This window comes from Martes martes (assembly GCF_963455335.1).
Source record: "Martes martes genome assembly, chromosome: 8".
In the NCBI taxonomy this organism is placed as follows: domain Eukaryota; kingdom Metazoa; phylum Chordata; class Mammalia; order Carnivora; family Mustelidae; genus Martes; species Martes martes.
In genome coordinates, this window is record NC_137895.1 from 3,140,401 (window position 1) to 3,168,222 (window position 27,822).

The 27,822-nt window shown below is 59.3% G+C and overlaps 1 protein-coding gene across 2 annotated transcripts in view; it reads right to left on the bottom strand.

Annotated features, from left to right (window-relative positions):
• The window catches only part of TBC1D22A (TBC1 domain family member 22A), a 308,080-nt gene that overhangs the window by 260,332 nt on the left and 19,926 nt on the right, over positions 1-27,822 (bottom strand). For both annotated transcript variants that reach the window (XM_080811153.1, XM_080811152.1), the window contains exons 3-4: positions 27,388-27,728; positions 22,244-22,420 (exon numbers count right to left, since the gene is read on the bottom strand). In XM_080811153.1, coding sequence (XP_080667279.1) covers positions 22,244-22,420; positions 27,388-27,728 — 518 coding nt within the window. The remainder of the gene's footprint in view (positions 1-22,243; positions 22,421-27,387; positions 27,729-27,822) is intronic.

A 27,822-nucleotide genomic window follows, 5' to 3' on the forward strand; every position in this document is an offset into this window, starting at 1 on the left:
ACTGAGGACTGGCGTGGGACTACCGATGACAGGCACACCACAGGCTCTCGACAAGCCCGCCTTGCTGTTAACTCTACAAGACCAGGGTAGTAAGAAACCAAGAGCTTGAGGCTCCTTTAACCGCAATTCTCACATAAAAATGTCCCGGGTCAGTCCACACCGGGGAGAATGGAGCTGGGGGAGCGGACGAGCCTTGAAAACAGGAGCCTCCCGATGTAGCAACTGCTCGACACTAAAACGGGAAACCAACGGCAGCAGACCCACCCGGTGGGCACGTTCGCATGTCAAGGGATTTGAGGAAACTCCTTGGAACAGACACTCCGACTCAGAAAGGACCAGGACTCAGGGTGCTCTGGTGTCTTTTAATAAAAGACTCCTTAGCACCCGGCGGGCTAGAGAAATCGGCCGGCAAGGGGGCTGGGGCTGAGACGTCCCCACGAGTCCATCACCACGGATGCCTATCATATTTCTTCCCTTCTGAAATGACACTGGCCACCACCTTAAATGTTCACGCACAGGCAGGCAAGTTACAATGAAGGCGACTTGGCAGGCCGGCGCCATGTGCTCGAGCCTCCAGAATCCAGGAGACGCAGCCCTCCTCTCCCTTCAGCTCCCCAGCATCTGCCCCGCCGTGCCCCCAGCCTCCGTGCAGAAGGGTAACCTGCAGGAGGAAAGCGACAATGGGTGAAGCCGGACTCGCTCCAGGCAGAGAGGCTGACGGACAACAGGGATGCATCCAGCCCAGGAGGACGGCTGTGACCTCCGGCTGTCCCTTTCTAAATGTACCAGCATCAGGCTGAAAGTCTGTGCGACCCAGAATCTTTGCAAACGCATAGACTCAGCGTCCAAAAAGGTGGAAACAGAGCAACAAAAAATTGTTACTGCCTCTTCTTCAACACAAAATGAAACACAGAGAAACACTAACCAGAGAGTGAACAAGAAAAATTCCACAATTCTCTGGAAGAACTGTGACAACTAACTCAGGGGTCATCATACCTCCTTTGAGGCAGGATCTGTGCCTAGTTGGAGAGCACGGGTCCCGGAGCCAGACTGCCGGGGGCCACAATCTGACTCCACCAAGGACTGGCTGTGTGACCCTGGGCAAGAAAACTCTGAGCCTCACCATCTGAGCTGTGAAATGGGCAGGTAACTCTTAGTTCATACGACCACCATGAGAAATACATGCCAAGGGCTTCGAGCCCTGCGGGCACACTGTCCCCAATGCTCCCCAAGGGTTCCAGGCACTGTGCGCTACTCTGGGTCCCACTGCCCACCTTCCCCCTGCTGCCCACCCTCTGGCACAGCCAAGGGCTGATGACCCAACCGTGAAAAGCCCTCTCCCAAACACCATCACAGGGACATCAGCTCAGGAGCTGGACAGCAGAGACACAGATGGCCCGTAATATGCGAGAAAAATAAACGATCAAGTTTTAAAAATAGGCATATCCTCTGAAGCAATAATTTTACATCCAGTAATTATCCCAAGAAAACAACCAGAGATGGGAGCAAAGATGTGAGCATGGGGATATTTAAGGCAACACTTAGCGGGGGGAACTTGGAAAAAGCAAATCTGTAACAGGAGGGGTGGCCCACTAAATTGTGGCGCATCTGGACGACGGTCTCTTTGTGGCCAGCACAGGTCTGCTCGCAGACGGGCACTGAAGCACGGAAAAGGGCCTGTGCCTCGCTGCCGAGTGCAGGAGGAGCACTCCAGTGTCTCACAGCCTAGAGGAACGCCTGTTTTAAAAATGCTTTTTCACATCACATGTTTAATATGTAGGAGCAATTTTTATTTAAAACAACTCATGATCTTCTCTAGCAAGGGGGTATTACATAATTCATACCAGTGGAGAAAACAGATGTCTCTACATCTCCGTTTTGCTTCCAGCGTCCAGTGGAGAAGAGATGAGACGCAGATTATCAGGCGAAGCCACCGCTGGTCCCCGTGAGCCACATCAGAGCCTAGGGCACAGCGGGGATTAAGGGGAACCCACTCTGGACAATTATCCCACAGGAGCCAGGCTTCCCAGGGAGAGAAAGCAGGCCCCCAGCCACCAAGAGTGGGACAAGACAGAAAGCTGGACGCCCGGGGAGGCAAGAGCACCTGTAGGAAATTCCTGGCAGCACAGGGAACTGGGGGCCGCAGAGGGTACAGGTGTGGGGCATGGATGTTTAACAGATTTGATTATTTACACCCTTTTTCTGTGAACCTGCTCTGAGACCCCCCAACCTTCAATGAGGCCCGCCGCATGCACAGGAACTTAGACACAGAAGTGTGCTCCCCACGCTGCAGAGCACGGAGAGAGGCAGGAGTGGGGGGCGGGGCGGGCCTGCAACCCCACCGCCCAGCCCGGCACAGGCACACAGGCTCCACAGGGCCCAAGCCAAACCCAGTCTTTCCACAGGGCGCCCCCATCTCCGCAGCGTCCAGCCCCAATGCACGCTCACCTGACTGCCACCTCCGACGGTCCTTCCCTACCTCATCACCTCCAGACCCTCAGTAGGTCCATCTCTGCAGCCCTAAAGACCGCCCCAAAGGAGCCCCGTGCTTCCCACCACCTCCTCTGCCCGGCCCTGCCCCACACGCCACACCTGACCCACGACCCTGAACCAACCCACTTCCCACCACCACTCAGTCCCGCTCCACACACCAAGCCTGCCCCAGGACCTATGAACCAGCCCCCCAAGTTCTCCTGCATCCACAGAAGAGCCCAAACCCGACAAGCCCTCTCTGGGTGAAAGCCCACAGCTCCCAGGAGGTCTGTGGACTCGGGCCCGAGAGCGTCTCCAGGAGCCCTCTGCCTGCCTGCCCCGGCTTCTCTCCAAGGCCACTGGCTCGAGGAGCCCCGGCTCTGTAGGGGGCCCTGCCCCCAAACTGCACCGCCAAGGAGTCCTCATCTTTCCGTCTAAGCTCCCAGGTCAGACAGGCAGCCCCCCTTCCACCCGCCCCGGGCCCGCGATGTCAGTGTGGGAGCCACAAGCACACATGGCCACGGGGTACCAGAGACGCACTCTCGCTCTGACAAACACGCCGGGTTTCAAACACTTACTACCAAAAGTGAGTGTGCGTTATCTCGCTCACAGCTTTTCTACTGATTAAATATTAAATTCGTAATGTGTGAAGATGGTATCTGGTACATGTGGGATCGATAAATAAAATGTATCCTTAGAATGACTCTGCCCCGTCCCTCTGTACTCCCTCGACGCGGCTATGAGAGTGTCTGAAATCACGTCCGCAGCTGGTGGCCTCTTGCCCCCCAGCGCTGCCCGTGTTCCCCGCACGCAGGTGGCTTGAGGCTCGTGCGGCTGGGCCTCCGGGTCACCGCTGCATTCCCTGCCCCGGGAACGGCACCTGCCCCGCCACGGCTACTCCAGGGCCCAAGCACAGTCAGCTGATTCGATTAAAGCAAGAATGCAGGAGGAAGCCAGACCTAGAGCCAGAGGGACCGAGAGAATCCACGCAATGACCACAGCTGCCATCGACCGAGTCCTGACCGTGTGCCGGGCACCATCCTCAGAACGTGGCAGTAGGGACTCGCGGACCCTTGCGGTGGCACCAGGATTCAAACCGAGCTGTCCGGCGGCCATCTGCCCTCAGACTGCCCCGGGCATCCCGCTGGACGGCCTCACACACGTGCCGAGAATTCACCACCCGGCCCGGACCTTCCAGAGACGATCTGCCCTTCCCAGCGGAGCTCAGGCACAGGAGGTACAGAAACGCTGACCCCATAAGGGAGGAGGGGAACCGCGGTTCAGGCGGTGACATAAATAGGTGACGAGCTCTCAGTAGCGAGGACGTCCTCTCTGGACCTTCCCCGTTACAGTAACGTGTTATTTCTCTCATCACAAGGTCTCTATTCTCGCACACCTCACGCTAACGGTGACCGCGGACACCAAGCCTTACGGTGGGACCTGAGGTTTGGTGCTGCCCTCCCCATTCCCAGGTCCTCGTGGCTCCAGCCACAAAGGTTCCAGGTATGGGCTGAATACTCCTGGCTTTGACTTTCCTGATACCCTCCATCCAGAACGAGAGTGCGCACGAGACAGGGTTCTGAGGTCGCTGCCCCGGGAGAGGCCAGAGGCTGGTTTTGCTGTGTTTTATTTCAAGCTCCCCCGGAGACCGACTGGAGCTGGACCCCCAAGCTGCCAGAGCATCTCAGCTCCGTGCCTTTCCTCAAGTGGCCCCATCTACACGGCACCTCTCCCTTCACCTTCCGTCCCTGCCCCTCTCCCTGGTCCGGGGCCTCCTCCCCATCCCGAGCCGTTCCCGCACAAGCCTGCGAGTCTACCAGGTCTGCCCAGCCTCTCCATAGGCCTGGGGCCCAACCCGCTACCAGGCAGATGCTTAGAAAGTGATCTCCACGTAAATGAATGAGCCCGCGAGCGAATGACTGAGCGAATGACCTGGGGCCAGAAGATACACGGAGTCAGAAGGGTCGCAACCTTGTTAAAAGCGCCCACCAACCCGGAGGGACCCAGAAGGCCTGAGCAGAACAGCCCGAGCCAATCACGCATGAGGAAGGAGGACTGCGTGCTCTGAGTAAAAGGCGCCAGTGCCCGGGCACCTCGATTCAGACACACGGGCGTGGGTGAGACGGAAGGGCAAACCGCGCAGGACCGCCAGGGAACGGAGGGCCGCGCAGGACGACACAGTGACCCAGGACACCCCACCGTTCACGGGCTGGGACCGCTGCGGAGGAGATGAGGTGCTCAAGCTGTGACTCGGGGAGTCTTTGCGGGGTTAGTCACAACCCCAAGTAACAACCCCCTAGTGCAGACAACTGAAACGGCCAGATGACAGGGACTCGGCCTCAGACACACTCCAGCTGTGAGCCAGCAGGAGGACAACGGCACACGAGTGACATCCACGGCCACTGGCAGCCGCGCGTTCAAGGACACTGCTGTGGAGGCAGACAAGCATTTACAGGAGGTAAAGACAGCGAGGTGCAGGCAGGTGCGCTCCGTGTCCCCAAATCTATAAACAGGAAGACACACACATCATACAGGCCCTCCCGGCCTCCCACTGAGCCACCCAGGCGCCCCACATCAGTAATTTTTAAATATACTTCATATAGAAGAGCGCCTGGGTGGCTCAGTGGGTGAAGCCTCTGCCTTCCGCTCAGGTCATGATCTCAGGGTCCTGGGATCGAGCCCTGCATCGGGCTCTCTGCTCAGCGGGGAGCCTGCTTCCTCCCCCCACCCCCCGGCCTGCCTCTCTGCCTACTTATGATCTCTGTCAAATAAATAAATAAAATCTTTAAAAAACAAAAATAAATAAATACCCTTCATATCGAAGATGAACACACTTAAGACTCCACGGGAAAGGGCTCTGTTCCTGCCACTCGAAGGCCTCGTGGAAGGGGACCAAGGAGCTGTCCGAACACGCAAAGGGTCCAGAAAAGCACAAACCAGCACCAGCCTCTGGGTCCTCACTCGGGTTCCTCCAAGGCCCCCTGGCCTTGCTCAGCCCCACCTTCTGCTCTCCACCCAGGCGCCTTCCAATCTCATTGCTGGCCTAGAAGGTGCCCCTCCTTCCCGGGCAGACCGGGGTTGGGGGGGGGGGGGTTCACCCTACAGGCCCGGCCAGACAGCACACTTTGGCAGCTACCCGGGCACTTGAGGACCCACTGCTCCCAGCCCCAGCCGAGACCCTGGGGGAGCTCGCTCCAACGCACGGAACTCGCACGTGGGAGCCCTAGCCCTTCCCACGCTCCACGGTGATTATCCGCGACCCATCTGTCCCCAGGAAGCAGGAGCCTCTGGACTCCCTGTGCTTGGCCTGGGAGAAGCTCTCCACGCATCTTACTGGAATAAAATAATCAACAATAATTTTTGCTATTCATAAAAGGGCTCTTCTTCCACCCCAGGTAGACGGAGAAGACAATGAAACGGGGTTTCTCTCTCTCTCAAAAAAAGAAAAAATCAGCCACGGTGACCAAAGCAAAGTTAAAAATCTCATTGAAAATAACAGTAAGTTAAATGCTACACACTAAAGATCAAAAAATGACTCTGCAAAATAGATTTCATATTTTACTATTTGGTTTAGGTCATGGAGATAGAATTTTCAAGCACAAAAGGCCCAAATCTAGGAAGTTTTAATGACTTCTGATACAACTGGCACATAAGAAAATTCATGTCTCACTAATTCAATATATATTTTATTGAGGAAACAGCCATGAATAAATGGGAGAAGAGAGTGTACTTTCCTGAAGTATTTAATAGTTTGATCTAGAAGGTCATTAAAGTAAAGGGACAAGCAAATGAAACCCAGTGACCTGCATACAGAAAGAGCTCCGGGCCGCGGGAGAGAGGAGCAGGGCGCAGCAGGCAGCGCGGGCCCCACGCATCCCGGGGCACCAGCCGCGGGCGCCCACGCCGGGAGGACGGGCTGCCAACGCGCAACACGGTGAGCGCCACGGAGAGCCTAGAATGACTTACACGGAACCAAAGCAAGAAAAGACTGATGCTAAAAGTCAAAACAGGCCCATTTAAGTTTGTAAGGATTAGGAAACACTTTCACGTAAGTTGATGGTAGTTCCTAAGCCCGGGAAGAGTAGTGTGATAAAACAAGGATCAAGAAACGTATTCTGAAGTACTGAGTCTCCTGCTGCCTCCTGAAAATGACAACACGGCGTGCCTTCTGCCGATTCCCCACGGACACGCCCCGAAACCCCACTGGGCTCCGGCCCCAGGGCACCAGTCCAAAGGCATGCAGGACCCGGGGCCATCAGAAGGGCAGCAAGCCCGCGGCTCGGAGCAGGCTGGGCCCCAGGCAGGGGCGGGCCAGCCCACTGGGCCAGGGTGGCTGGGGAGGATCCAAGGCCAAGCATCCAACAAAGTTTCAGACCCAGGTGAGCCGCACAGCCTGTGTGTCTCCAAGGCCAGCTTCACAGGCACCGCTTGTGATCCTCGTAATCCATGAACGCTCCCACGTTCCCGTGTCGATCCCCCACTACCAGGCGGCTCCAAATGGCCTCATTATATTTGAGCCTGCTGTGACCACAGGGTGTGCAGAGAAGAAAGGGCTGGTGCCTGGAGAAAGCAGGAGGAGGAGGAGAGCACGGGAGCCAAAGCCTCCATCAGAGCCGCCAACGGCACGAGGGAGTTCCAAACAGCTCCAGTTCAAAGCGCGGCTAATTCACTTGCTGCCGAATCTCAGAGTGTCACCGTACACTGTCACTTACGGCGGGATTATCACAGAGAAACAGAAGCCAGATTAACCTCCCCAAAGCACGGCTCTCATCAGTCCACTCCCTACCCAAACACCTTCCACGGCTCCCAGTTACGTGCGGAAGAGTCGATGAGTCAGAGTCTCGGGCCTCGGCTGCATCTGACCGACTCCCTGCTTCACTGACAAGGAAACGGATGGAGTAACCCGAAGGTCTGACACAGGCAGATCTGAATCCAAGATCTCACCATCTCCTCACCACAGCCCATGCCCTTCCCACTGCGCCACGGCTGCCTCAAAACCACCCGCCTCAGTTCCAGGATCCGGCCCGCCTGCGCTGCCGCTTTGCCTACCACTGCGTTCAGAGGAGGCTCCGTCCCGCGGTGCGGCGTGCGGAGCGCAGCCTCCCTCAGACGCGCCTGACTCGAGCACGGGCCGGGCCAGCTGACCCCGAGACACCGACGTCACGCCACGGTCTCTAGGAGGAACAGGTGCGTGTGCGCACACCCACCCGACGGGGCTGGCCGTGCGGCTTCCGCGGACACCCAGACATCAAGGCTCAGGCTCCGCCTCCACACCCCTCCCTCGGCACTGTCCCTGCACTCGTCCCTCCACCTGGGATGGCCTCACCCCATCTCACTGAAGTCACACCCATAAGACAAGACCCACTCACAAATGCTGGGCCTCGGAACACTACCCAGCCCACTCGAGGACACGTCACCTTCCAGCAGGGGACCTGGCACCTCCAACCGGCTGCTAAATGTCTGTCAGATGAATGGCAGGATGGGGGGCCTTGCTTGTTTCACCCACAGCCCCTCTGCTGCCCGGCCACAGAGTCTGTCCCCACCACCATCTCCTCACAGGCCTTCCTGGCAGCCCAGCGACAGGCAGCTTTCCATGGTGGCCTCAAGGACCACCAAGTGCCTGCACCTGCGACAGCAGCTCATCATATACCTGGACACCCACCGTCCACCATCACAGGAACATGACGTCAGCTCAGTGCCCTGCACCCAGAGTGCCTGGTAACAAGTCACGCCGAGGGCCACAGCCCAGTGACCAGACCCTGATACGCAACCCAGCATGGACATGCTCCCCGGAGGCCAAAAGCCACCAAGGCCGGCTGCAGGGTACACCACAGCCTGGGGGTGCAGCAGCCCTGCCCCACCCCCTTCTCAGCAGATTAGGGATAAACCCCCCCTCCTTAAGGTCAACCTTGCCCTCCATGGACCGACCAAGAAGCACCAGGAAACCCAGCTGAGAAGGTGGACACACGAGGCCATGAGTAGTGAACGAGCAGCCCAGGTGCACCCGTCACCCGGGACACACCGTAAATCACCTAACACACACAGTAATTCCACCGAACAAACACACCTGATCTTACACACACGGCACTAACCTGAACAGAACATAAGGACAAAGATGTAAGCTTCAAACAAGAGATGACGAGATCACAACCAAGGCATTCCCATCACCAGGAAAAGTGAGCGGGCACGCCCAGACCAGGGCAGACCGTGCGGCCGGGGTGCCGGGCTCCCGCGCCTGTTTCTGAAGCAGTATTCCCTCTCCCTCCACCTCGAAAACCTCTGCGACAACCAGGGTGTGTAGGGAGAACAACAAAATTGATGGGTATGTGTGTGCGTGCGCACGTGTGTGTGTGCTTTGAAGATTTTATTTATTTATTTGTCAGAAAGAGAGAGAGCGCGCGCGCGCACACAAGCAGGCAGAGCGGCAGGCAGAGGCAGAGAAGCAGGCTTTCACGGAGCAGGGAGCCCGATGCAGGACTTGACCCCAGGACCCCGGGATCATGACCTGAGCTGAAGGCAGAGGCTTCACCAACAGAGCCACGCAGGTGTCCCAAAACTGAAGGGTTTTATCACTGCTGCACAAAGACCTTTTTCCCAGGGAAAGCATTTAGTTGCAAAGGACTGAAATATTCTGGCCTGGAGAAAGGTAAAGGGGCAGTCCCACGATGAATGACATCCTCACGGCCCGCGTGGGTCCACCCCGCCATCAGAGCACCGACCGCACACGGGACGTGGGGATGCGGGGCTCAAGAGACCCCAGGAAGCCCCCTGCGTGTGCAGCAGGGGCACAGCGACCTGGTGAGGAGCCAGCTTCCCCTCGCCCACCCTCAGATGCCGTCTGAAGACTCATCCAAGGCTCCTCACGGTCGGCTATCCCACATCCACAAACGGGACCTGGACGCATAAAAACAAGCGACCGCACCATCTTTCCAATGTCCCGGAACACCGGCTCGCTGTACCGAGTGAGACCAACCCCCTCCCCACCAGAGGCAGCTCAACAGAGAAGCAGGTGCACGGACTCTGGAGCCAGAGACATTTCTATGCCGGGGACTCGCTCTGAGACGGGGAGACCACTGCTGACCTCGGCCAGCTGTGAGAGCTCTGCGCCCCGGAGTGGGCAGTGCGCTGGCTCTGACAGGGCTCTGGGGGGCCGCACAGCGGGTACACCAGCGCTCAGCGCGCTTGGTCAGCTGCCATCCAGGAAGGAAAGCGCCTCCCGCCCCCTCCCTGCTGGACCACTCAGTCTCCACCGCCCACCGCCATGCCCCTCACACACAGCTCTGAGCCTCTAGTGTGATCCTGATGGCAGAGGGGCAAAGCGGGCGCACCTCAGAGGCCCCAAGGACTCACGTGTGAGCAGGAAGTCACAGAGCTGACGTGGCCCTTTCTCCCAGAGGTAATTCAACCCTGAATTCAGTAACATCTCACCACGGGGCCCTCCTGAACGGGGTGACCCAAGGGTCAGGGGAAGAGCTCTCTCTTCAGCTGATACCAGAACAAAAACCTCCAATTCTGTAATTGCTGCTACACAAAAAACTTGTGCTGACTTAATTTCTGGTCATTCTTTGGCACCAAGAATATTTTGGGTGGTGGTTCTACATCATGAACGTAACTGAATGCTCCTGAACTGTATACCTCAAAATGGGTCACTGTATACTACGTGGACTTCGCTTCATTTTAGAAAAGGATCTTTTCCTTGGAAATGCAATGATCTGTACGCCACCTGACACTTGCGAACAGAGAGAGGGCCGTGCACATCTACTAAACACCACCGGCCCCCCAGGCGCCCTGACCCGCACCTGGCGAGAACAAGCGCCCGGAGACGAGCGAGCGCACTGCGTCTGTTTCAGAGAACCGCGGGACGCACCTGTCTGCACGCACGCTCGCACGGCGACCTGACCGCGCGCGACACTCCTGAAGGCAGAGGGCTGCTGGCCGCAGAGGAAAGGACACTCACTTGTCGTCACATAAGCCCGCAGTAACCACTGGCCGCTTTAACACTGCATGACGTGACATGGCTTTTCCAATTAATTAAAAAAAAAAACTAGTGAACAGGAAATAAAAATAAATATTACCCGTTCCCAAACTCTGAGTGACAAACCCTTGTGTACTCTTACCTTCCTCCTCCAGAACAGCAAGGAGCCTTTCTGCCGGGGTACATTCTATTATGTACTCCGAACACTTACATTAAACGGCTAGATCTTGATTAAACACATAAATTAAATGCTGATTTATACAGATAAGCAATTTTAATAAAAGTTTTAAGTAAAGATCATTTTCAAAACATTATACAGCCATTAAAAATGATGGTTATGAAGACTGTAGCAACATGGCAGAGACTCATAATATTAGCCGGAAGAAAAAAGGGGTAACAAGTCTAGCTCTATTCTCACCGCCTCCACGGGGTGAAAACGATGGGGGAAGGAGGCAGAGGGAGAAGAAGGTGACCCGAGCCGGGAGGGCAGGCCCGCCGTGGCTGGGTGCCAGGCTCTCTGCAGATTAGCCATCCGGCCTCCGAAACAGTGTGGACACAAATTGCCATTATACCCATTTCACAGATGAAGAAAGTGAAGATTAAAGAAGCTTTAAAACAAAAAACAGAAAAACTACGGCAGCCACTCTGCCAGCGAACAGCAAAGCACAACCAGGACCCCTCGGGGCGCTCCCACTTCCCATGCCCGTGGTCCCCGGGGCCCTGAGCGTCAGTGGCGGGTGGCGGGCTGCCCACGCGGCTCCTCACCTATAACGTGCAGGCTCGTCCTTGTAGAAGCACGGACAGATACACAGGTCACACCATGCATTTAAAAGTGGGTTTAAAAAGACAACCCTACCTAATTTTCTTAAAATAACTTATCCCAAGAAAATGACATCGGTTTTTTTTTAAGCATTTTAAGCAAACGTGAACCTTTTCCCTGTAGGACCAATTTGAACATAGTGTAAGATCGTACCAGAAAGCCTTCCATTTACATTAATCTCCAGAGTTGGCTAAAAACCAAACCAAAGCCTAACCTGGCAACGCTGTCACTCGTCACAGTAAATTCCGGACAGAGGTGGTTCTCCTCCGCCGTCCACAAAGCCCAGCGTGTTCTTCACCCTTGCTGGCCGACTTAAAGTTTAACTCCCTCCCTGTGTTAAATCCAGCTGTAATGCCGAACCGGATTATTTTCCATCTCCCAAGCCTTGCACTTGTACTCATTACATCTCTCTTCCTATTTTCTTACTTCAACCACGATGAGTTAATCCCGCATCAAATCTCTAACAAGGACTTTCGGGCTCCCGGAGCGCGCAGGAAGCTAAAGTCCCAGGACCGCGGGGGCTGCCGCCTCCGACCGCAGGCGCCCCTCCTCCTTCCCTCCGTCTGTCTTCTCACCTGCAAAACTGGGATCACGGGGTCCGCCAGCTCATCTGTCACTGAGGGTCAACACCAAACCCGCGAGGTATTTTCATGGCCAAGAGCTTTACAAACAAAAGCCGTCCTCCCCACAGCGACCAAGGCGGGCCGGGTCTTGCCAAGCAAACGGCTACCACAGACAGCGCCTGCGGCCCCCAAGTCCCCATGTCAAATGCTGACTCTCATGGACGGTGTTTGGAGGAGGAGCCTCCAGGAGGTGAGTGGGTCCGGAGGGTGGAGCCCCGTGAATGGGGTTAGCCACTGTAAGAGACCCCGGGGGGCTCCGTCCCCATGCCTGCCACGGAGGACAGAGTGAGAAGGTGACAAGTGTGAACCCAAGTTCAGCCTCCAGAACTACAAGAAATCAAGGCCTGTTACTAGAAACTCCCAGTCTGCGCCATTCTGTCCCAGCAGCTGGAATGGACACAGATAACAGCACCATCGCCCCACGCGAGAGCCGTCCTCCTTCCCTTAAACGTACCGGAACCCAGAAGCCCCCCACGGCTCAGAGGCCAGAGCCAGGCAGCACAGGCAGCACAGCCCAGAGCTGGGCGCACACACGTCCTTGGCAAGGGCTCCTGGATGCACAACCAACACGCCCCTCCCAGGCCGCCGTTCCAGACCCCGGGGGGACCTGCCTGCCACCTCGCTGCCTCGGGCTCCTGTCACCTCTCCCCCAGGCGGAGGGGGACAGCTCACAATCACACCCAGAGGCCCTGGGGTCAAAGTGTATCAGCACCTTTTCCTAAGTTAACGCGCGTCGACAGCCACCCTGAGCCCGACTTTCTTCTCGGCTCCCTGGAGCAGTTCTCGTCATTGGGGTCGTTCTTTATTTTTATTAATAGATTCCAGAAAAGACCATATTCAAACAAAAATATCATTTTCTTTGCAGTTTCCAGAGCTAGACACTTGGCCTGCAGCGGTCTGTGGCCCTTCGGAGTCTCAGCTCCGTTTCTGGGAACAAAGCCGGACACCGAGGAGAACTCATTCTAAAGGCTGTGTCTGCCTGTGAACTCAGAGGTGTGACCACCGCTCCCTCCCCACCCGATATTCTGCAAACGTGCAAGGCCATTCACTCTCTGGGTCTCTGCTCTGCATGAGGCCCAGGCTGAGACCCCAGCACACAGCCCCTGACCTCAGGGAAGTGGAAATCCACGGAGGTGACACAGAGCCCCCCAGTCTATCTGAGTGGCAAACACAGGTGGCTGTCTCCCCAATATCCAGCTCCTCCCTCTTCCCTGCTTCCAGAACCCCAAGTTCTAAGTGTCAGTGACTGACACCACATGAGAGACTTACTTGTCGGGGTCCCCCGCAGCCAGGGATTGACATGGGACCCAGCTCTGGTCAAACCCCTTCCTGATGAGAATACAGACGCGTGACGATCGCCCTTCGCCTCACACGAGCGGATGACCACCACCTCATGGCCACGAGCTCAGACCCTTGATGCCATGGCAGTGACGAATACCAACGGCTCCCTACCCCCAGCATCTTGCTGAGAAAAATAAACCCCTTTTTGTTTAAAAGTCCCAAGTCAGATTTTCTGTTACCTGCAGCCAACACAAACGCTCCCCGATCCCCCTCAACGCAAGGCAACCCGGTCAGCCGATGAACCAGGGACGCGCGGGGACACCCAGCAGCACCGTTTCTCCAGACCGCGCCGGGACCAGTCACCGGTCCCTGGAAAACCAGGGCAAATGACAGAGCGTCCAGCAGGAAGATGGGCGTAACTCACTCACCCTCGACAGAGCGGCAGCAGAGCTGGGAGCCGAGCGCTGCACGGCGCAGGGAACAGCTCTGTCCCGGCACGCTTCCCCCTTTCCACCTCTCCCCTCGCACACAACACAGGCTCCACGGCCTCCCCACAGCACCCTAATCTACAACAGAAGGTATCAGAGAGGAAAGACAAACATGTCAAAGACTGATTTTTAAGACTGCTACTTTAAAACTGTAAAGGAGACTCACAAACATTTTTTTAACATTTGCTTTTAAGATTACGCGCAGAAAACCTTCATTCAACAGAGTTCCCCGGACGAGCCCTGAAAGGTCTCCTATCAAACTGGGGGTTTCCTCGGCTCCAGATCCCGAGCGAAACCTTCCTTTCACCGACTCACACTCGACTGGGTGTGTCTCAAGCTCGCCACTACTGCAGGTCACTCACACCCCACACCAGGGATGGGCCCGGGGCGCACTGGCGTGGGGGGGCAGCGTGTCCCCCCGGGCCCTCCCGCTCCTGTCCCAAGCCCAGGCGGCCCCCTCGGGTGCGGGTGACGGGATGCGGAGAGCACCCAGGCGGACAGACCGCCGCACGGAGGCACGTCTACACAGCAGGCATATCTTCCATGTCGGTTTGCTGGTTTTATCGTCTTTCCTGTTCCCCGAAGTTCCAACAACATCCAACAACATCTCTAAGCTCCAATGTTCCCAGAAGCGCTCAAGTGGGAAAATGAAGTGGAGGAAGGAGTCGCACGGCCCCTCGCTGGGGGTGGGGGGGGGGGGCAAGAGCGGGGCCCACACTGGGCAAGGCTCCAGAGGCCGGCAGGGATGGGCACCTTACGAATTACTTGCTGCGTAACTGCTTTTACAGAAACGAAACCGGAGACGGAGGGCTCTGTGCCCCGAGGAAGGGCAGCAGAGTCTACTGGCTGCTGAGTACCACCAAGGACAAGTGTCTACCACAGGGCACCTCCGGGGCTGGGCACCGAGGAGGCAGCAGTGCCCGCCCCCTGGAGAGATGGGGCCACAGGAACAAGCAAGCGGACGAGTGGGCAGAGGGTGAGGGTGCTCTGCGGCGAAACAAAGCCGGCTGAGGCGGGAACCAAGAAGGTAAGGCGTTCTGGGGCGGGAGGACATGCTGCAGCCGCCCGCAGCTCTGTCAGGAGACCACACGACGAGGCGGCCTGTGAGCAGAGACCAGGAGGAAGTGAGTCATGCAGAAATCCAGGGCAGAGGCCCTGGGCACGGACGTGCTGGTATGCTCTGGAAACGGCAGAACACAGTGAGGCAGGGACGGAGAAGATGAGGCCCAGAGAGGGATGGGGCGGGTCCTGCCGGGCCTTGAAGGCTGTCACCAGGCCTCTGGCTGGCCTGAGAGCCCTGGAGGCTTTGCACAGCAGCTGACCTGGATCTCATTCCCAAAGGGCCGCAGACACCATGCGCAGCACGGCCCTGGGCACATGGGTTTGCTGGGGGCCTGGTGAGGAGGCTACTGGCACCGGGTGAGGGGGGTGGCTTGGGGCGGGGCATGGGGCAGAGGTGCTGGCCATACGAAGCCAAGGAGGTGCAAGACTGACCGGCGGTGGCGGCGGGGGGGGGGGGTGTGAGGCGACAGCGGAGAGTGACAGGAAGGGGGAGCGGCCATGTGCAGAGAGGAGGGACCATGCGGCAGGGCACAGGGGTCAGGGGGAGAAATCGGGGCATTGTGAATTCAACACAGCTGCCACCTTTAACCCAGAAAGCACCTTTAAAAATAGACGCCCTGCTTAAGAACAAGCTCCCTCAGGTATGCTCCTGAGGAAAGGTGCCTTGCCCGCGTCCCTGCGGGCTTCAGAGTGATGCTACAGGGAGAACCCAACACGGGGGTGCCACAGGAGGGCCAGCTGGAAGGTGCAGACAGGGACGGCACTGGACAACGCCAGGAAGCGTCAACGCAGGGCTCTGGCCAGCCGGCCACACCCCATGTCACTGACAGGGACGGGGACCCCACGGAGGCCCAACTCCTTGCACCTGTTCACATGCTCAGAAGGTGCTGCTCAGCGCACGGACACCCGGGACCTCGGGAGGTGGAGGCCACGAGAAGGGCGGCGGCAGGGCCCTGTGCCTGCCTTGGCTCCCATCCCCGCGCGGGCTCCGCGCCTGAGCCGCAGCCAGGCTCACAGACTCGGGTGGTCGCAGACATTCAGCAGCTCTGTTTCCAAAGCTTCTTTGTTTCACTAAAAGTACCTTTGCCTCGGGGCCCCTGGGTGGCTCAGTGGGTTAAGCCTCCACCTTTGGCTCAGGTCATGATCCCGGGGTCCTGGGATCGAGCTCCGCATCGGGCTCTCTGCTCAGCAGGGAGCCTGCTTCCCCCCCCCCCGCCTTCCTGCCTCTCTGCCTACTTGGGATCTCTGTCTGTCAGATAGATAAATACAATCTTTAAAAAAAAAAAAAGTACGTTTTCCTCAAACCACAGAAAGGAGATAAAACTGGGCCTTCCAAAGAAAGCTGCCCAGGCCTCCGGGCAGCCTGAGTGGGGCGGTCAGGACTTTTCCCCTCTTTACCCTCCTAGTTACCTCCCCAAAGCCCCGCTGGCACCACGGGGCACACAGCCACACTGTGCACACCTTGGGTAAGAAGGGGAGGCAACAGGCAACTGAGTCATTAGGTCCAAATGCATTCGGCCAAGGAGAGGGGGTGGGACGGAGAGAATCCTGAGCAGAGGAGAGAATGGGAGGGCAGCAGAGGAGCAGGAGCAGGGGGGAGGGAAGAGGGCAGTGGGAGAGAGGCGCAGGAGCAGGGATGAGGAGGGAGGGCGGGGGGGTGGAGAGAGAAGAGTGGGAGAGAGGAGCAGGGGAGGAGGGGCCAGGAGCAGAGGCCAAGGTAGGGGGAGGAGCCGGAGGAGGGGAGGGGTGCGGCAGGGCAGGGGAGAGGAGCGTCCCTTCCCAGAAAGCGGCGCAGCTGGCCTGAGCACTGAGCACACAGAAGGCGCTGGGGCCCCAGGAGCCGGACAGGACGCAAAGGCCGGTGGTCCTGAGCCTCCTCGCCCTGGGTCTTCGCTCTCTGGTAGCTGCAGGGGACACTCATGCTAGGGCCAGGGGCCAGTCCTCCCAGGGGGACGGCAGGGAAAGACACAGTCAGCTGGAGCTCTCACTCTCCCAGTCCTCCAGCGCTCACAGCCACCAGGGCCTGGAGGTTACCTGGCAGCGAGGGCGGCAGGGCCAGTGCCCGGCCACTAGAGGGCGACGCTGGGCGCAGCCGGCCCACCCCCAGGACCCCAGGGAGGAGGAGTGCCCTCCCGGCTTCAGGGGCGTCCCCCAGTGCCCAGACGAGCCTTCTGCTCCAGCTCTCTGACCTTGGGTATGAAAAGGGCCCCTCCTTCCTCAGTCCCCAAAGAGCACGTCGAACGCCGGAGCTTGTGTCCCCAACCAGCTCCCATGCCGTGGCCCTGACTGTGGGGCCGCAGGACCGGCCCGCTGCGCCGGCGACTCGAGCCCCTCAGCGGCTGACCAGGCTCAGGCCCAAACGGGGAGCAGACGGCCGGCGCCGGGCTTGGGGCAGTGTGCGCACAAAGGGACTCACCGTATCCACTGAGCGCCCTTACCTCCCGAGCATCACGGCTCGGCCCAGCCGACCTTCAACATAAGGTGCTCAGATGCTCACTCGGGCCTACGGCCGGGCGGTCAGCTCGCACAAAGCCCACAGTGCAGGGCTGGGCAGCCCGTGTAACCTACTGGACACTGGACGGAAACTGACCAACAGCAAGGGCGCCCGCGGAGCGCTGCTGACCCTCGTGATGGCGAGGCCGGCCAGAAGCTGTGGCCGCTGTCCCACGTCACGGGAGCGGAGTGTACCGGGTCACCAGCCCAGGAGTCACTAGCCCGGGAAAAGATCCCAGCTCAAAATTCCAAGTACAGTGTCTACCGAACGGGTATGTCTTTCACACCGTCGTAGAGTCGAGCCATCTGAAGTCGGGGACTGTGTATAAATACGCCCCTGCGGCATCATAGCCAGCACAGAGTGAGGACCCAAAATGGCCAGAACCGTGGAATTATATGGCCATACTACTCTCCCCGGCTCTGTGTCACAAGTCCCTGACTCTGTGTCCCCAGTAAAAGGACGCCTCTCCATGTGCACCAGAGGCCCCCTCCTTACAGCCCGAGGCTCCCACTGTGCCATCTTGGCCTCCCTTGCTCCCAAGTCCACAGGGCGTCGTGTCCAACCAGCTGCCAAGGCCCCCCACCCTGCCCTGCAGCCCCGGGGAAAGAAACCGCCTCACCCACCCCCCAGCCCCCACCTTCAGGCCCTTCCCCCGTCTACTACCCAGCTTGTCCCTGCCCTCCCATCCCTCCCCCTCCGCACTCCCAAGGGGCTGCCCGCCGACCCAGCCCCAGCCCCACGCTGCTGGAGACACCCGGGCCGCAAGAGGGCCATGGCTCTCCTTCCAGAGAGGACAAACCACTTTCAGACTCCGTGCCCAGCTGCGCCTCCCCGCTTCCAAACCTCCCAGAGGCTCCACGATGAGCTCCTCCTTCTGGCCTTCAGAACCCTCAGGACCTGTCCCTTCCTACTTGCTGTCCTGCTCGCTGTCCCCCACCAGGCCAGGGCCTCAGTGGCCAGGTCCAGCCCTCAAGCGTGGGGGCCCTGCTGCACCACCGGCCGCCCCGGAAGGCCCGTCCCCACCTTCGGCTCCACCCGGGGTTAAGGGGCCCACTCCGGCGGTCGCGGCTGACGGCTCGCCCACAGCAGCAACCCCCCGATTTGCGCTCCACGTGCGCCTGGGCACCTTCCGGGAGCTTCGGGAGGGCAGGGCCGGGGGCGGGGGGGTCTGGTTCCCTGAGTGTGCTTGTGTGTGCACCTGCCCGTCTCCTCACACCAGAGCGTCCGTGCCTGCAGGGTAGGGCCGGGGGCAGGGGGGTCTGGTTCCCTGCTTCTCTCCAACGCCTGCACCCACAGCAAGTGCCCGGCGGATCCAGATGAATGACTAAACCCTGCAGGCGCTTTCACAAATGACCTCCGGGTCCCAGGACCCTGCAGGGTGGGCCTCGTTCCCCCAGTCACCTGCCGAGAGTGGATCACACAGAGCTGGGGCCTGGCGCCAGAGCCAGACTGCCTCCTCCTGCCACCATGGCCCCGCAGGACTGTCCTCCAGCCGCAGGCCCTGAGGGGGCCGCTACCTTAACCTCACTTCGGGAGTGAGCGGCTCCACTGACTCCGCCCCCCAGGACACTCTCTCCTCCCCACCTCCATCTATGAGGACACTCCCCAGCCTCGGGCCAGACTGGGTGCTCAGGCAGGGGAGCTAGAAGGAGCCCATGCACCCAGCCTCGCTGAAGGCCCAGAGCCCCCGTGCCCTCGAGGCCACACCACTGAGACGGGGCGGCTCCGCGGGCCTCTGGACCGCGTGTTCTGCCCCCGGCCCAATCCCGCTCCCACGCACAGATGCACGCGATAAAAATGAACGCCTCCGAGTGTCATTTTCTTGGGCTTCAAAGCAGCAGCCTTTTGCACGAGTAAATATTGAGTCAATGCTAAGAGCAGAATGAGCTGTTAAGTTCTATTTGCTACTCTCATCCCCAGGCTCATAACAGAGCACAAGCTAAACAAAGAAAAACAGCTCTCCGCCGACGAGATGACATTCAGCAGGTAGAATCATTTCTGTGGGCACTTCTCACATCAGTGATTTGCTTCTCCAACATTGGCAAATATTTGCCACTTATGTCTTTTATGTAATGTGGAGATAATATATTCCACTGTCTTCCAAGGCTATCTTAAATGCCTTATAAAAACAGGCAATTTACTGGCTATGTTTCCTCCTGCCACTAAATACAAATCCAGTAATTGTTTAACTTTGAAAGCTTTTTGGTGTGAGATTTGATACTTAAACAGAATGCCAAAGACAGAAAACACTCGTAATGCCACCGGCCCAACAAAAGAATCTTACCTTTAACTGTTAACCTTCCCTCCTGCCCGTGCCTACCCACTTTCCCCACGAGTCCTGAAAGCTTTATTCTTAAAGAGAATTTCAGTGTCCGCAAGTTAGTCCGCTGATGACGTCCACCAGCAGACTACGGGGGCTCAGCTCCTGACCCGGAACCGCAACTCCTAGCAGCGGATCTTGTCTTGGCCAACTGCCTCCGTGCCCCTACTGTTAGAAACCGCGTACCTCAACCAAGAGAACACGTGCAAACCGCCTTGACTCGGCAGTGACCACGCAGTGACCAGGCGCGTCAGTGCTCTGAAAATCAAGGTCAAGGGTAAACAGGCCAACACAAACTAACAGGGCAGATGAGAAGCACTGTTCAGCATTCACTGTGTGCTGGGCCTGCTCCTACGCATTCTGTACGCGTCCCCTCCCGGGCTCTGCACACACAGCACAGCTAGTACCACTGGGACACAAACAAGGACCCCAGAAGCACTCCCAGGCTTGCTCCGCTCACGGGGCGAGAGAGCGCTGAACACTTGCTCCCCACCAGTGGTCGTCCTCAGAACCCCCGCCCTCCCTGCACTCTGGGACCTGGCCTCCCACACGGCCCCAGGGGTGCCTGTGTGTTGCGGAGCTGGAAAAGCAAGTGGCTGAGGGACGTGCTCAAATCCCACAACTAGACTCCCCAAAGCCTGACGTACCTGACTTCCCAGCGTCATGGGTGAGATTTCCACTGTAGCTGCCCCTCTCCCCAACCCACGTTCCGGGACGCTCGATGACCATCACTAGTCACCAGTGCGGAGCAAGGGTCATAGGTCCAAACCCACTGCAGGGACGCAAAGTGCGGAAGAAGCCAAGTGCCCGTCGGGAAGGGCGGTAAAGGCGTCCGGGGCAGCCCGGGGCAGCATCGCACAGCCCGTGCGGGCCAGGCAGGTGTCTAGCACTAACATGGGAAAGACGCCATGAGGTTTAAAGTGGGAAGCAGAGCAGCACTGCCACGTGGGGTGTGGGGGGAAGCAGACCATATAAACGCACAGACCCCAAAGCGTCTCTCCACACATGACTTCTGAATTACCGCAGGACGACAGTCCCCTCTCCGGGCAGAACTGACAGCCACCATCTACAGCAGACATCGGCGTGTACTCCTGACCAGGAGGACCAACCGGCTCCGGGGCCTCTCACCACGATGACAGGCACCACAAACCTCAAAGGTGACATTCCTGCCCAAACAACCGGCCCGAACCTCATTGGGAGGACAGGAGACGGCCCCCACCGAGGGGTGCCGCACGACAGCAGACCTGCCCTCCTCCAAAGCCCCAACACCCGGGAACACGGGGCACACGGGGACCCCTCAGCTGATGGGGAGGACGGACCAGGAGACAGACACAGCGGACGTCACTGGGACGACTGGCACGAGGTGAACGTTGGCACACCATCTCGCTGGGAAACGTTCTGATTCTGACAACAGTCCTGTATCACGCTGACGGTGTCTCTGTGCTTAGAAAACACAGTGACGCTCTCAGGGGTCCAGGGATGCAGCGTCTCCAGCGGACTCAAACGGTTCGGGGGAAACACACAGCCACACAAGCGCATGTGCACACACACACACACACACACACAGTGAAGGTGGGGCAAAGGGCAAACAGTGGGTGAACTGACATGTGAGTCGCCTGTACTATTCTTGCAGCTTTTTTCTAAATCTGAAATTACACCAGAATGAGAAGTGTAAAACGTCACGTGCATCAGCCGTCCCCAGAAGACGACGCCCGGAATCACGGGAAGGAGGGAAAGCCGGGCTGGGGGGGAGGAGAGCGACACGTTTTTACCGGACCTCCTCCAGCGCACATGAGCAAAACAATCAGGAAAATGAAAATGAAGAAACCTTCGTTAAAAACCCTCTGCACCCAGAGGGGACCAGCATCCCAGCGGACAGGGCCCATCCTTCCTACCCGCCTGGCTCCGCCTCCACCGCCCTCCTTGCCGGCTGCCCATCCGCGTGCCTCAGGTGCCACCTGCTGGTGGAGTGGGGCACTGCACAGTCTGCCCCCAGCCCCTCCAGCCCCCACCCCCTCCTACCCACCCCCCCCGCCCCCATGCCACCCCTGCACCTGCCCTCCACCACGCATGATCCCCCGACTGCGGCCACATCCCACCTCCTGGAGAGCTCCCCCGGCCAGCAAGATGCCCGCGGCAGCACGGCGCTCCACAAGGATGAGGTGTACAGAGGAAGGAGCACAACTTCGAGGGGCGCTCCAGCAGGCGGACGTGGAGGTGGGCACTGGCCTCAGAGCCTGGTGGCAGTGCAGCTCCACGGCGATGGTGACCCTGGAGACCACTGGTGACTGTACCGCCCCCTGCTGGCCTGCCCACCCATGCCCAGCCTTGGCTCCCCGGATGCTCTCAGCCGTCACACACTCTACACCGAGGAAGCGGTGAGGTCAGCAGCACCCAGGACCCCAGTCACCAGCTCTGTGCCCCCACGAGCACTCAAGAGCAGGGTCATCCACTGGTCCACCCTACAGGGCCAACCCAGGGCAGCTCCACAAAGTCTAAGGGGTTCATTCGGGGCATTAAGGAAAACAGAACAGAAAATGCCAGATCGATGGCACTGAAGCCCAGGACCAGCACTCAGCTAACGTAAACCTTAAGGACAAATGGTCAACTCTGTGACTCGCGGGCAGGACGGCACAAACAGACCACCTGACAAAGCACATCGCACGCAGGGGCGCGGGCGCGCATGCCCTCCACCGGCAGGGACTCACCGAGGTCTGTGTTGGGGCCGGCAAGGAGCTGCTTGAACTTGTCGAGCCGCGAGGCCTCCCGTTCACTTAATGCTGAGCTGCTGAGGGCACTGGGGTCAGACGTGCTACCCAGGGCGACCGTCACCGAATGTGGGAGAGACTGGGAGCGCTGCAGAGGGACAATGTCACTGGCACTTTCTGCGGAGAGAGAGAGCAGGGGGTAAGGACGGCCTCCTGAGGTTCCCCAGTAAGAAGGCTCCCACGTGCGCCATTTCTCCTCGTGAATGCCACCGTGCCTCAGCTGTCCCCCCCTCCCGTCACGGGACAGCGCAAACCTGGTTTACTGGAGCAATAAAGCGAAACTAGCGAATGCCCAAGAAGTTCACTGGCCCCAGAGCATTACTCACTCGGGAAACAGACATGCCTCACCCGAAAGCAAGACGACAACCAGAAACGTCCGGACCACCTCAGGGTGCACCCCCGGTCAGGGCTCCCCTGAAGCAGGCCTGCCCAGGGGACACGACGCAAGGACCCACAGGTGTACAGCAGGGATGACACTGCCTGTGGGGCCCCCCGGGTGTGAGCACAGAAGGAAGCCACCGAGTCACATGTGGAAGGACATGAGCCCACACCGGCATGGGGGACTCTGCACCCCTCGGGTCTCCCCAAGCCCCGTGAGGGAGCTGGGCAGGGACCACGACCAACAGAAAGCACAGGAAACCAGAGCGCACAAGAGCAGGGGGTGGTGGGCTGCAGGCGGGGGTGCCCAGGACCCCTCCCCCCGAGCACCACCTACCACCACGCCCAAAGGCCCACGAACGGGGACATGCAGGCCGAGGTGAAACCGTGCATTAAATCCAGGAACCCGGGCCGGGAAGGGCCACAGGAGAGAGTCAAAGTCAACACCCACTCAGAAAAAACCACCAGGGACCAACAAGGGACCCACAAGAAAAAGGCAGGGACAGACTGCACAGGCCCCAGTCTAAATCCCCCCCGAACGGTCACCTCTTCCAAAACTGGAATTTAGAGTAGAGAGAGAAATCGACTCCAGGAGATGGGAGAGAAACAAACAGGGAGATGGAAACGTGCCGGCTCCCGTGCACTGTCAGACCCCCACCAGCTCCCTCCTTCCTGCCTACTCATGACCCTCGAAACAGAGCCTTTGGAAAGGCTTCACACAGAAAGCCTCGGGCTACGGAGGAGCACTGCAGCCCACGGCCTCTGGGCAGAGTCTGGCCCACTTAAGCTTCCAGAAAAGCCTAAAGAAGTGGGTGTCGAGGTGAGAGCAAGCCTGGCCCCTCCTCGGGGCCTCCCCACCACCTGCACTCAGGGAGGCCCGGGCGGCGATGCTCAGACCCCCTCCTCCCCGCTCTCAGAATCTGTTACTCCGCTGTGAGTCATGATTCTTTCCTTAGGAAAGACGATGGTAGGAGGAGCGGTCCCACGTTCTACCGCAGAACCCAACGGGCTGGGTTCTACTTCTCTGCCATCTCAGAGAGCATCAGTGTGATTTACTGCAACAGGAATGGACCACTTGGTCCCGAGCAGAGCACACATCCAGTCCCCCTCTAAGATGGGACAGGCGGGGTTTGCAAGGCACGCTGATGGCCCTCCCCACCGAAGAAGCAGGAAGACCAACAGCCACGTCTCCCTGCTACTGTCAACGAAAACACATCAGCGTCCCCCTTCCAGGGCAGCCAGTGTCGACCCAGGAGCCACTCGCAGCCGGGTCCCCACCAGCAGTGGAGACAGTCCTCCCCAGCCACGCCCACTGAGCCCTTCGCAGCCTAAGGCACGGCCTCGCCATTACACCAGTGGTGCCCTAGAACAAGCAAAGTGCACCTGACTTCAGGTACAACGGTACAGACTCCTCAGACACTAAGAAAGTCAAGAGAGTCAGAAGGTAGCAAGCAAGAGGCGCGGGGAAGGCCAGCCCGAGCGTCCTCGCTGCAGCTTCCCTAACTCTCAAGCCGCCATCTACCCAGGGCTGGAGGCCAGAGTCGGGGGCAGCTGGCAGGTCCCTTGGACACCGCCACATGGGGTGACATGAAACGTAGTGTGCGGGACTGTGAAGATGACAGAGCACCGTTCCTACGAGCCATCACACGAAACAGGCCTGGCCTGGCCCTGAGCCGTGGGGCCGCTGCAGGGACGAGGGTGGGGCAGGACATGGAGGTGAGGAGAGCCCACAGTCACCAGGCCCTGGGGACAGCTCGGTTTAGCTCAGTGACATTCATGTAATGACACAGGACCCCAAAGGGAAACAAAGGTAATGGGACATGGTCTCTGCCTTTGGGGAACTTGCAAACCACGCGGATAGGGTGTGCAATCGGGCCCAGCCCACCCAGCACCTCCCCTCAGCCGGGATGGCCTCCCCTCCTGAGCCTGGACCCTCACCCTCCTGCTAACCTTAGACATCACGTCCTCCCTGAAGCCTTCCCTGACATGCCCCTGCCACTCCCCAACAAGACAAAACCGGGACTTCTACCCCTGGGTGCTTCTGGGTCCTGTCCACCGCTCCAAGGCTCCATCCCACCCACGGAGGTAGAGGGCTGGGACCCCTGTGCCTCCCTACTAGACTGACAACACATCCACACGGGGCCCAGTCCAGTGAGAACTGACGTGGTCTTAGGCCAACACCGAGTAAGCCATCCCCATGAGTAACAAGCCGCCCAGAGAACTGAACACAGGCCCACGATTTCAGCCCCCCACTGCCCACCACCCGCGGGGTCGGCTCCCCGAGAGGCCATCTCGGGCTCCAGAGGGACCCGCTCCCCCTCAGTACTGTGCACCGTGGGCTAGAGTTCCCCATGGCGCCGGGCACCCCTGGTCTCCACCTACTTCCTGCCAGGCACACACACTCCCTGCCCTAGATGTGACCGTGGGAAAGGTCCTAAAACATGACCTCGCGCCCCCGCAGGGTGGACTCACCCGCAGAGAGGTCCTGCTCTCTCTGGTGAAGCCAGAGGCTAGCAGCAGGCCCCGGCGTCAGACGCCATGGACTCGAACCCCTGCCCCACCACTCAGCGGGCCAGGCGAGCCACGCGACCTCCCCGTACCTGCCCCGGAAGATTTCTCCTGCGGTGGCTGCAAAGTCGAAGGCGTCTGTTCGCGACGAGGGCCTGCGACAGTCCTTGCCCCACAGTGAGTGATGGGTAAATGCCAGCAGCCGTCAGGACACGAGTTGCTCACAAACGGAAGATGGCTGCCGCGCAGGTGGGCAGAGGCACAAGGCAAACGCGGTCGTCCGCCCCCTTCCCCAGCACAAGCCGCTTGGAGCATCCTTCCCCTGGCTTTTATGGGAGGGGGACCCCCCAAGGCTCCCCACCCTAGCTGGAGGCAGCCCAAGGGCCAAATGCTGGGCGGCCCCAAAGTCCGCGCGCTCAAGTCCTACCCCGGACAGGATGGGGTCAGGAAGCAGAGCCTCAGGTTTAGAGGAAGTCATGAGGCTGGGGTGCCCCAGTGGGATCGGTGCTCGCAGAGAGTCACGAGACAGCTTCCTTTCCCCCCCTACGCTCCCCCACAAGAGGATACCGTGAGAAGGCGGCCGTCTGCACCCCGAAGAGGGCCCTCACCAGAACCCAACCGTGTTGGCCGCCTGACCGCAGACTCAGCCTCCAGAACCACGAACAGAACTCTCTGCCGCTCCCACGCCACCGGCCTGCGGTGCTCTTGCCACAGCAGCCCCCCGGCCTCCCAGAACGAGACTCTGCCCTCAGCCGAGATGGCACCCTCCCCCACAGCAACCACTCGGGTGGCAGGTGCCCCACAGGCTCTACCCAGGCCCCGGAGGCAGGGGGCACAGCAAAGGGCAGGGGAATTCAGGGCGCCGGCGCACGTGAAGAGGGACGCAGCTGAGGGCACCGGCTGGCCAGGGTGCGCAGGCAGTGACCAGCGTGCACCGCGTCCGTCTCAGGGGTCCTCGACCACTCGCAGACGCCCTAACCAGATTTTCATCTTCAAGCTCAAATACTTTGAGGTTCAGCCTATTTTAAAGAAAAATAGTTTAGATTCCAATATGAACACCGGAGGAAGGAACGCATCCACGGCGTTCCCCCCTACAGACAAGGCTGAGGTTTCACACGTTAGCTCCCGGGAAGGCGGAGGGATGGACCCCGACGCCAGCTCCGTGCGTCCCAGCAGCGCAAGCTGAGGCTGCACGAGGCCCTCTTCTCCCCTCCGTAAACCAGGGCAAGCCCCCGGCCCCCAGAGACCCCGGGAGAGGGAGTCCGTGAGTCTGCAGCTGCACGGGCCGGGCCCTCTGCCACCATGCCCCACGCCTCCCCCTTCACCTCCCTGACGCTCACGTGTCCCCCGCTGCGGAGGGCGTCAGGATGGTCTGACTGAAGATTACGCCCCAGCTCCAGCCTGCTGTGACCACGCCCCACCTGTTTGGACCCATAGCACTTGTCACCTCCCCGCACACCCCAGGCCTCCTTACTGATCGCGTGTGGGTGTCTGTCCCCAACCGCCCCAGAGAACACACGCTCCAAGCCAGGGACCTCCTTGGGGCACCCCAAGCCCTGAGAGTTGTGCCTGACCCATCACCGAGGCTCATCTGCTTTAGGTCACAGAAACCCCCAAAACAAAAAGAGCAAAACTAACGAGCACCGTCTCCAGAAAGGCCACCAAGTGCCAGCCATGGGAGTACAAGACACGCTCTGATCCCATCCTTGAGTTTATGACCTGAACGCAGTGATTCCACACCCCAGACCCCGCCCGCTACGCTACGGACTGGGCCCGTGCGCAGGTGCCCTGAGGAGAGAGGCGGTTACTGGAAGCTGCCGAAGGAGGGGCAGGCTCTGCGTGTGCAGCTGGCCTGACCCCGCAGCTGGAAATGTCCCGCCTGGAACAACCGAGGCACACTTGGAGGGGAGACATGGTCCCCCGGGGCCTGGTGCTCACCGCGGGCCTCTCACAGCCAGGCCACGGAAGCCGCACACCACGCCCCTCCACCTAGAGGAGAGGCGCACTCAGCTGCGGGCACAAAGAAAAGGCCACGGCTGCCTGGAAAGGCCTGTGGACACGCGGATCCCAACCTCCAGGTCTTTCACGAGCCGCTGCGGCAAACAGGACAGAACCCCTCTAACCACCCACAGTTAGACCGGACTCGAGCCCCTCTCCCCATCAGCTCTGCACGTCGCCTCCTCGGGCCCCCAGCCCACCTGCGGGACCGGACGTGTGGCTCTCGCTGACGGACTTCACCAGCCGGAGGTCACCGCTCGGGACCGGAGGCGGCTCTGCCGAAGGCTTTGGCTTCTGCTCGGGGCCCGGCGCCTCCCGCCGCTTGTGGCGCTCCTGCCGCTCGCTGTGGCTGCGCAGGACGCGGTTGGCCGTCTCCATGACCACGTCCGTGTTCAGGCTCTCGGCCGCCATGGCCAGGAGTCCGTCGTCGTCCTCGCCGGCATCCCAGGCATCGCTGGTGTTGCTCTCAAACTCCTGGAAGGTGCTGATTCTCTTGGCCTTCACGGGCGTGGTGGGCACCTTGGGCGCGGCCTTGAGCAAGCTGCAAAGCAAAGGCAGACTTGTCCTCTCGGGGGCTGGCGAGGACTCGCCCTGCGACTGGTGGGAACGGAGCCCCTGAACGAAAGGTGCACCTT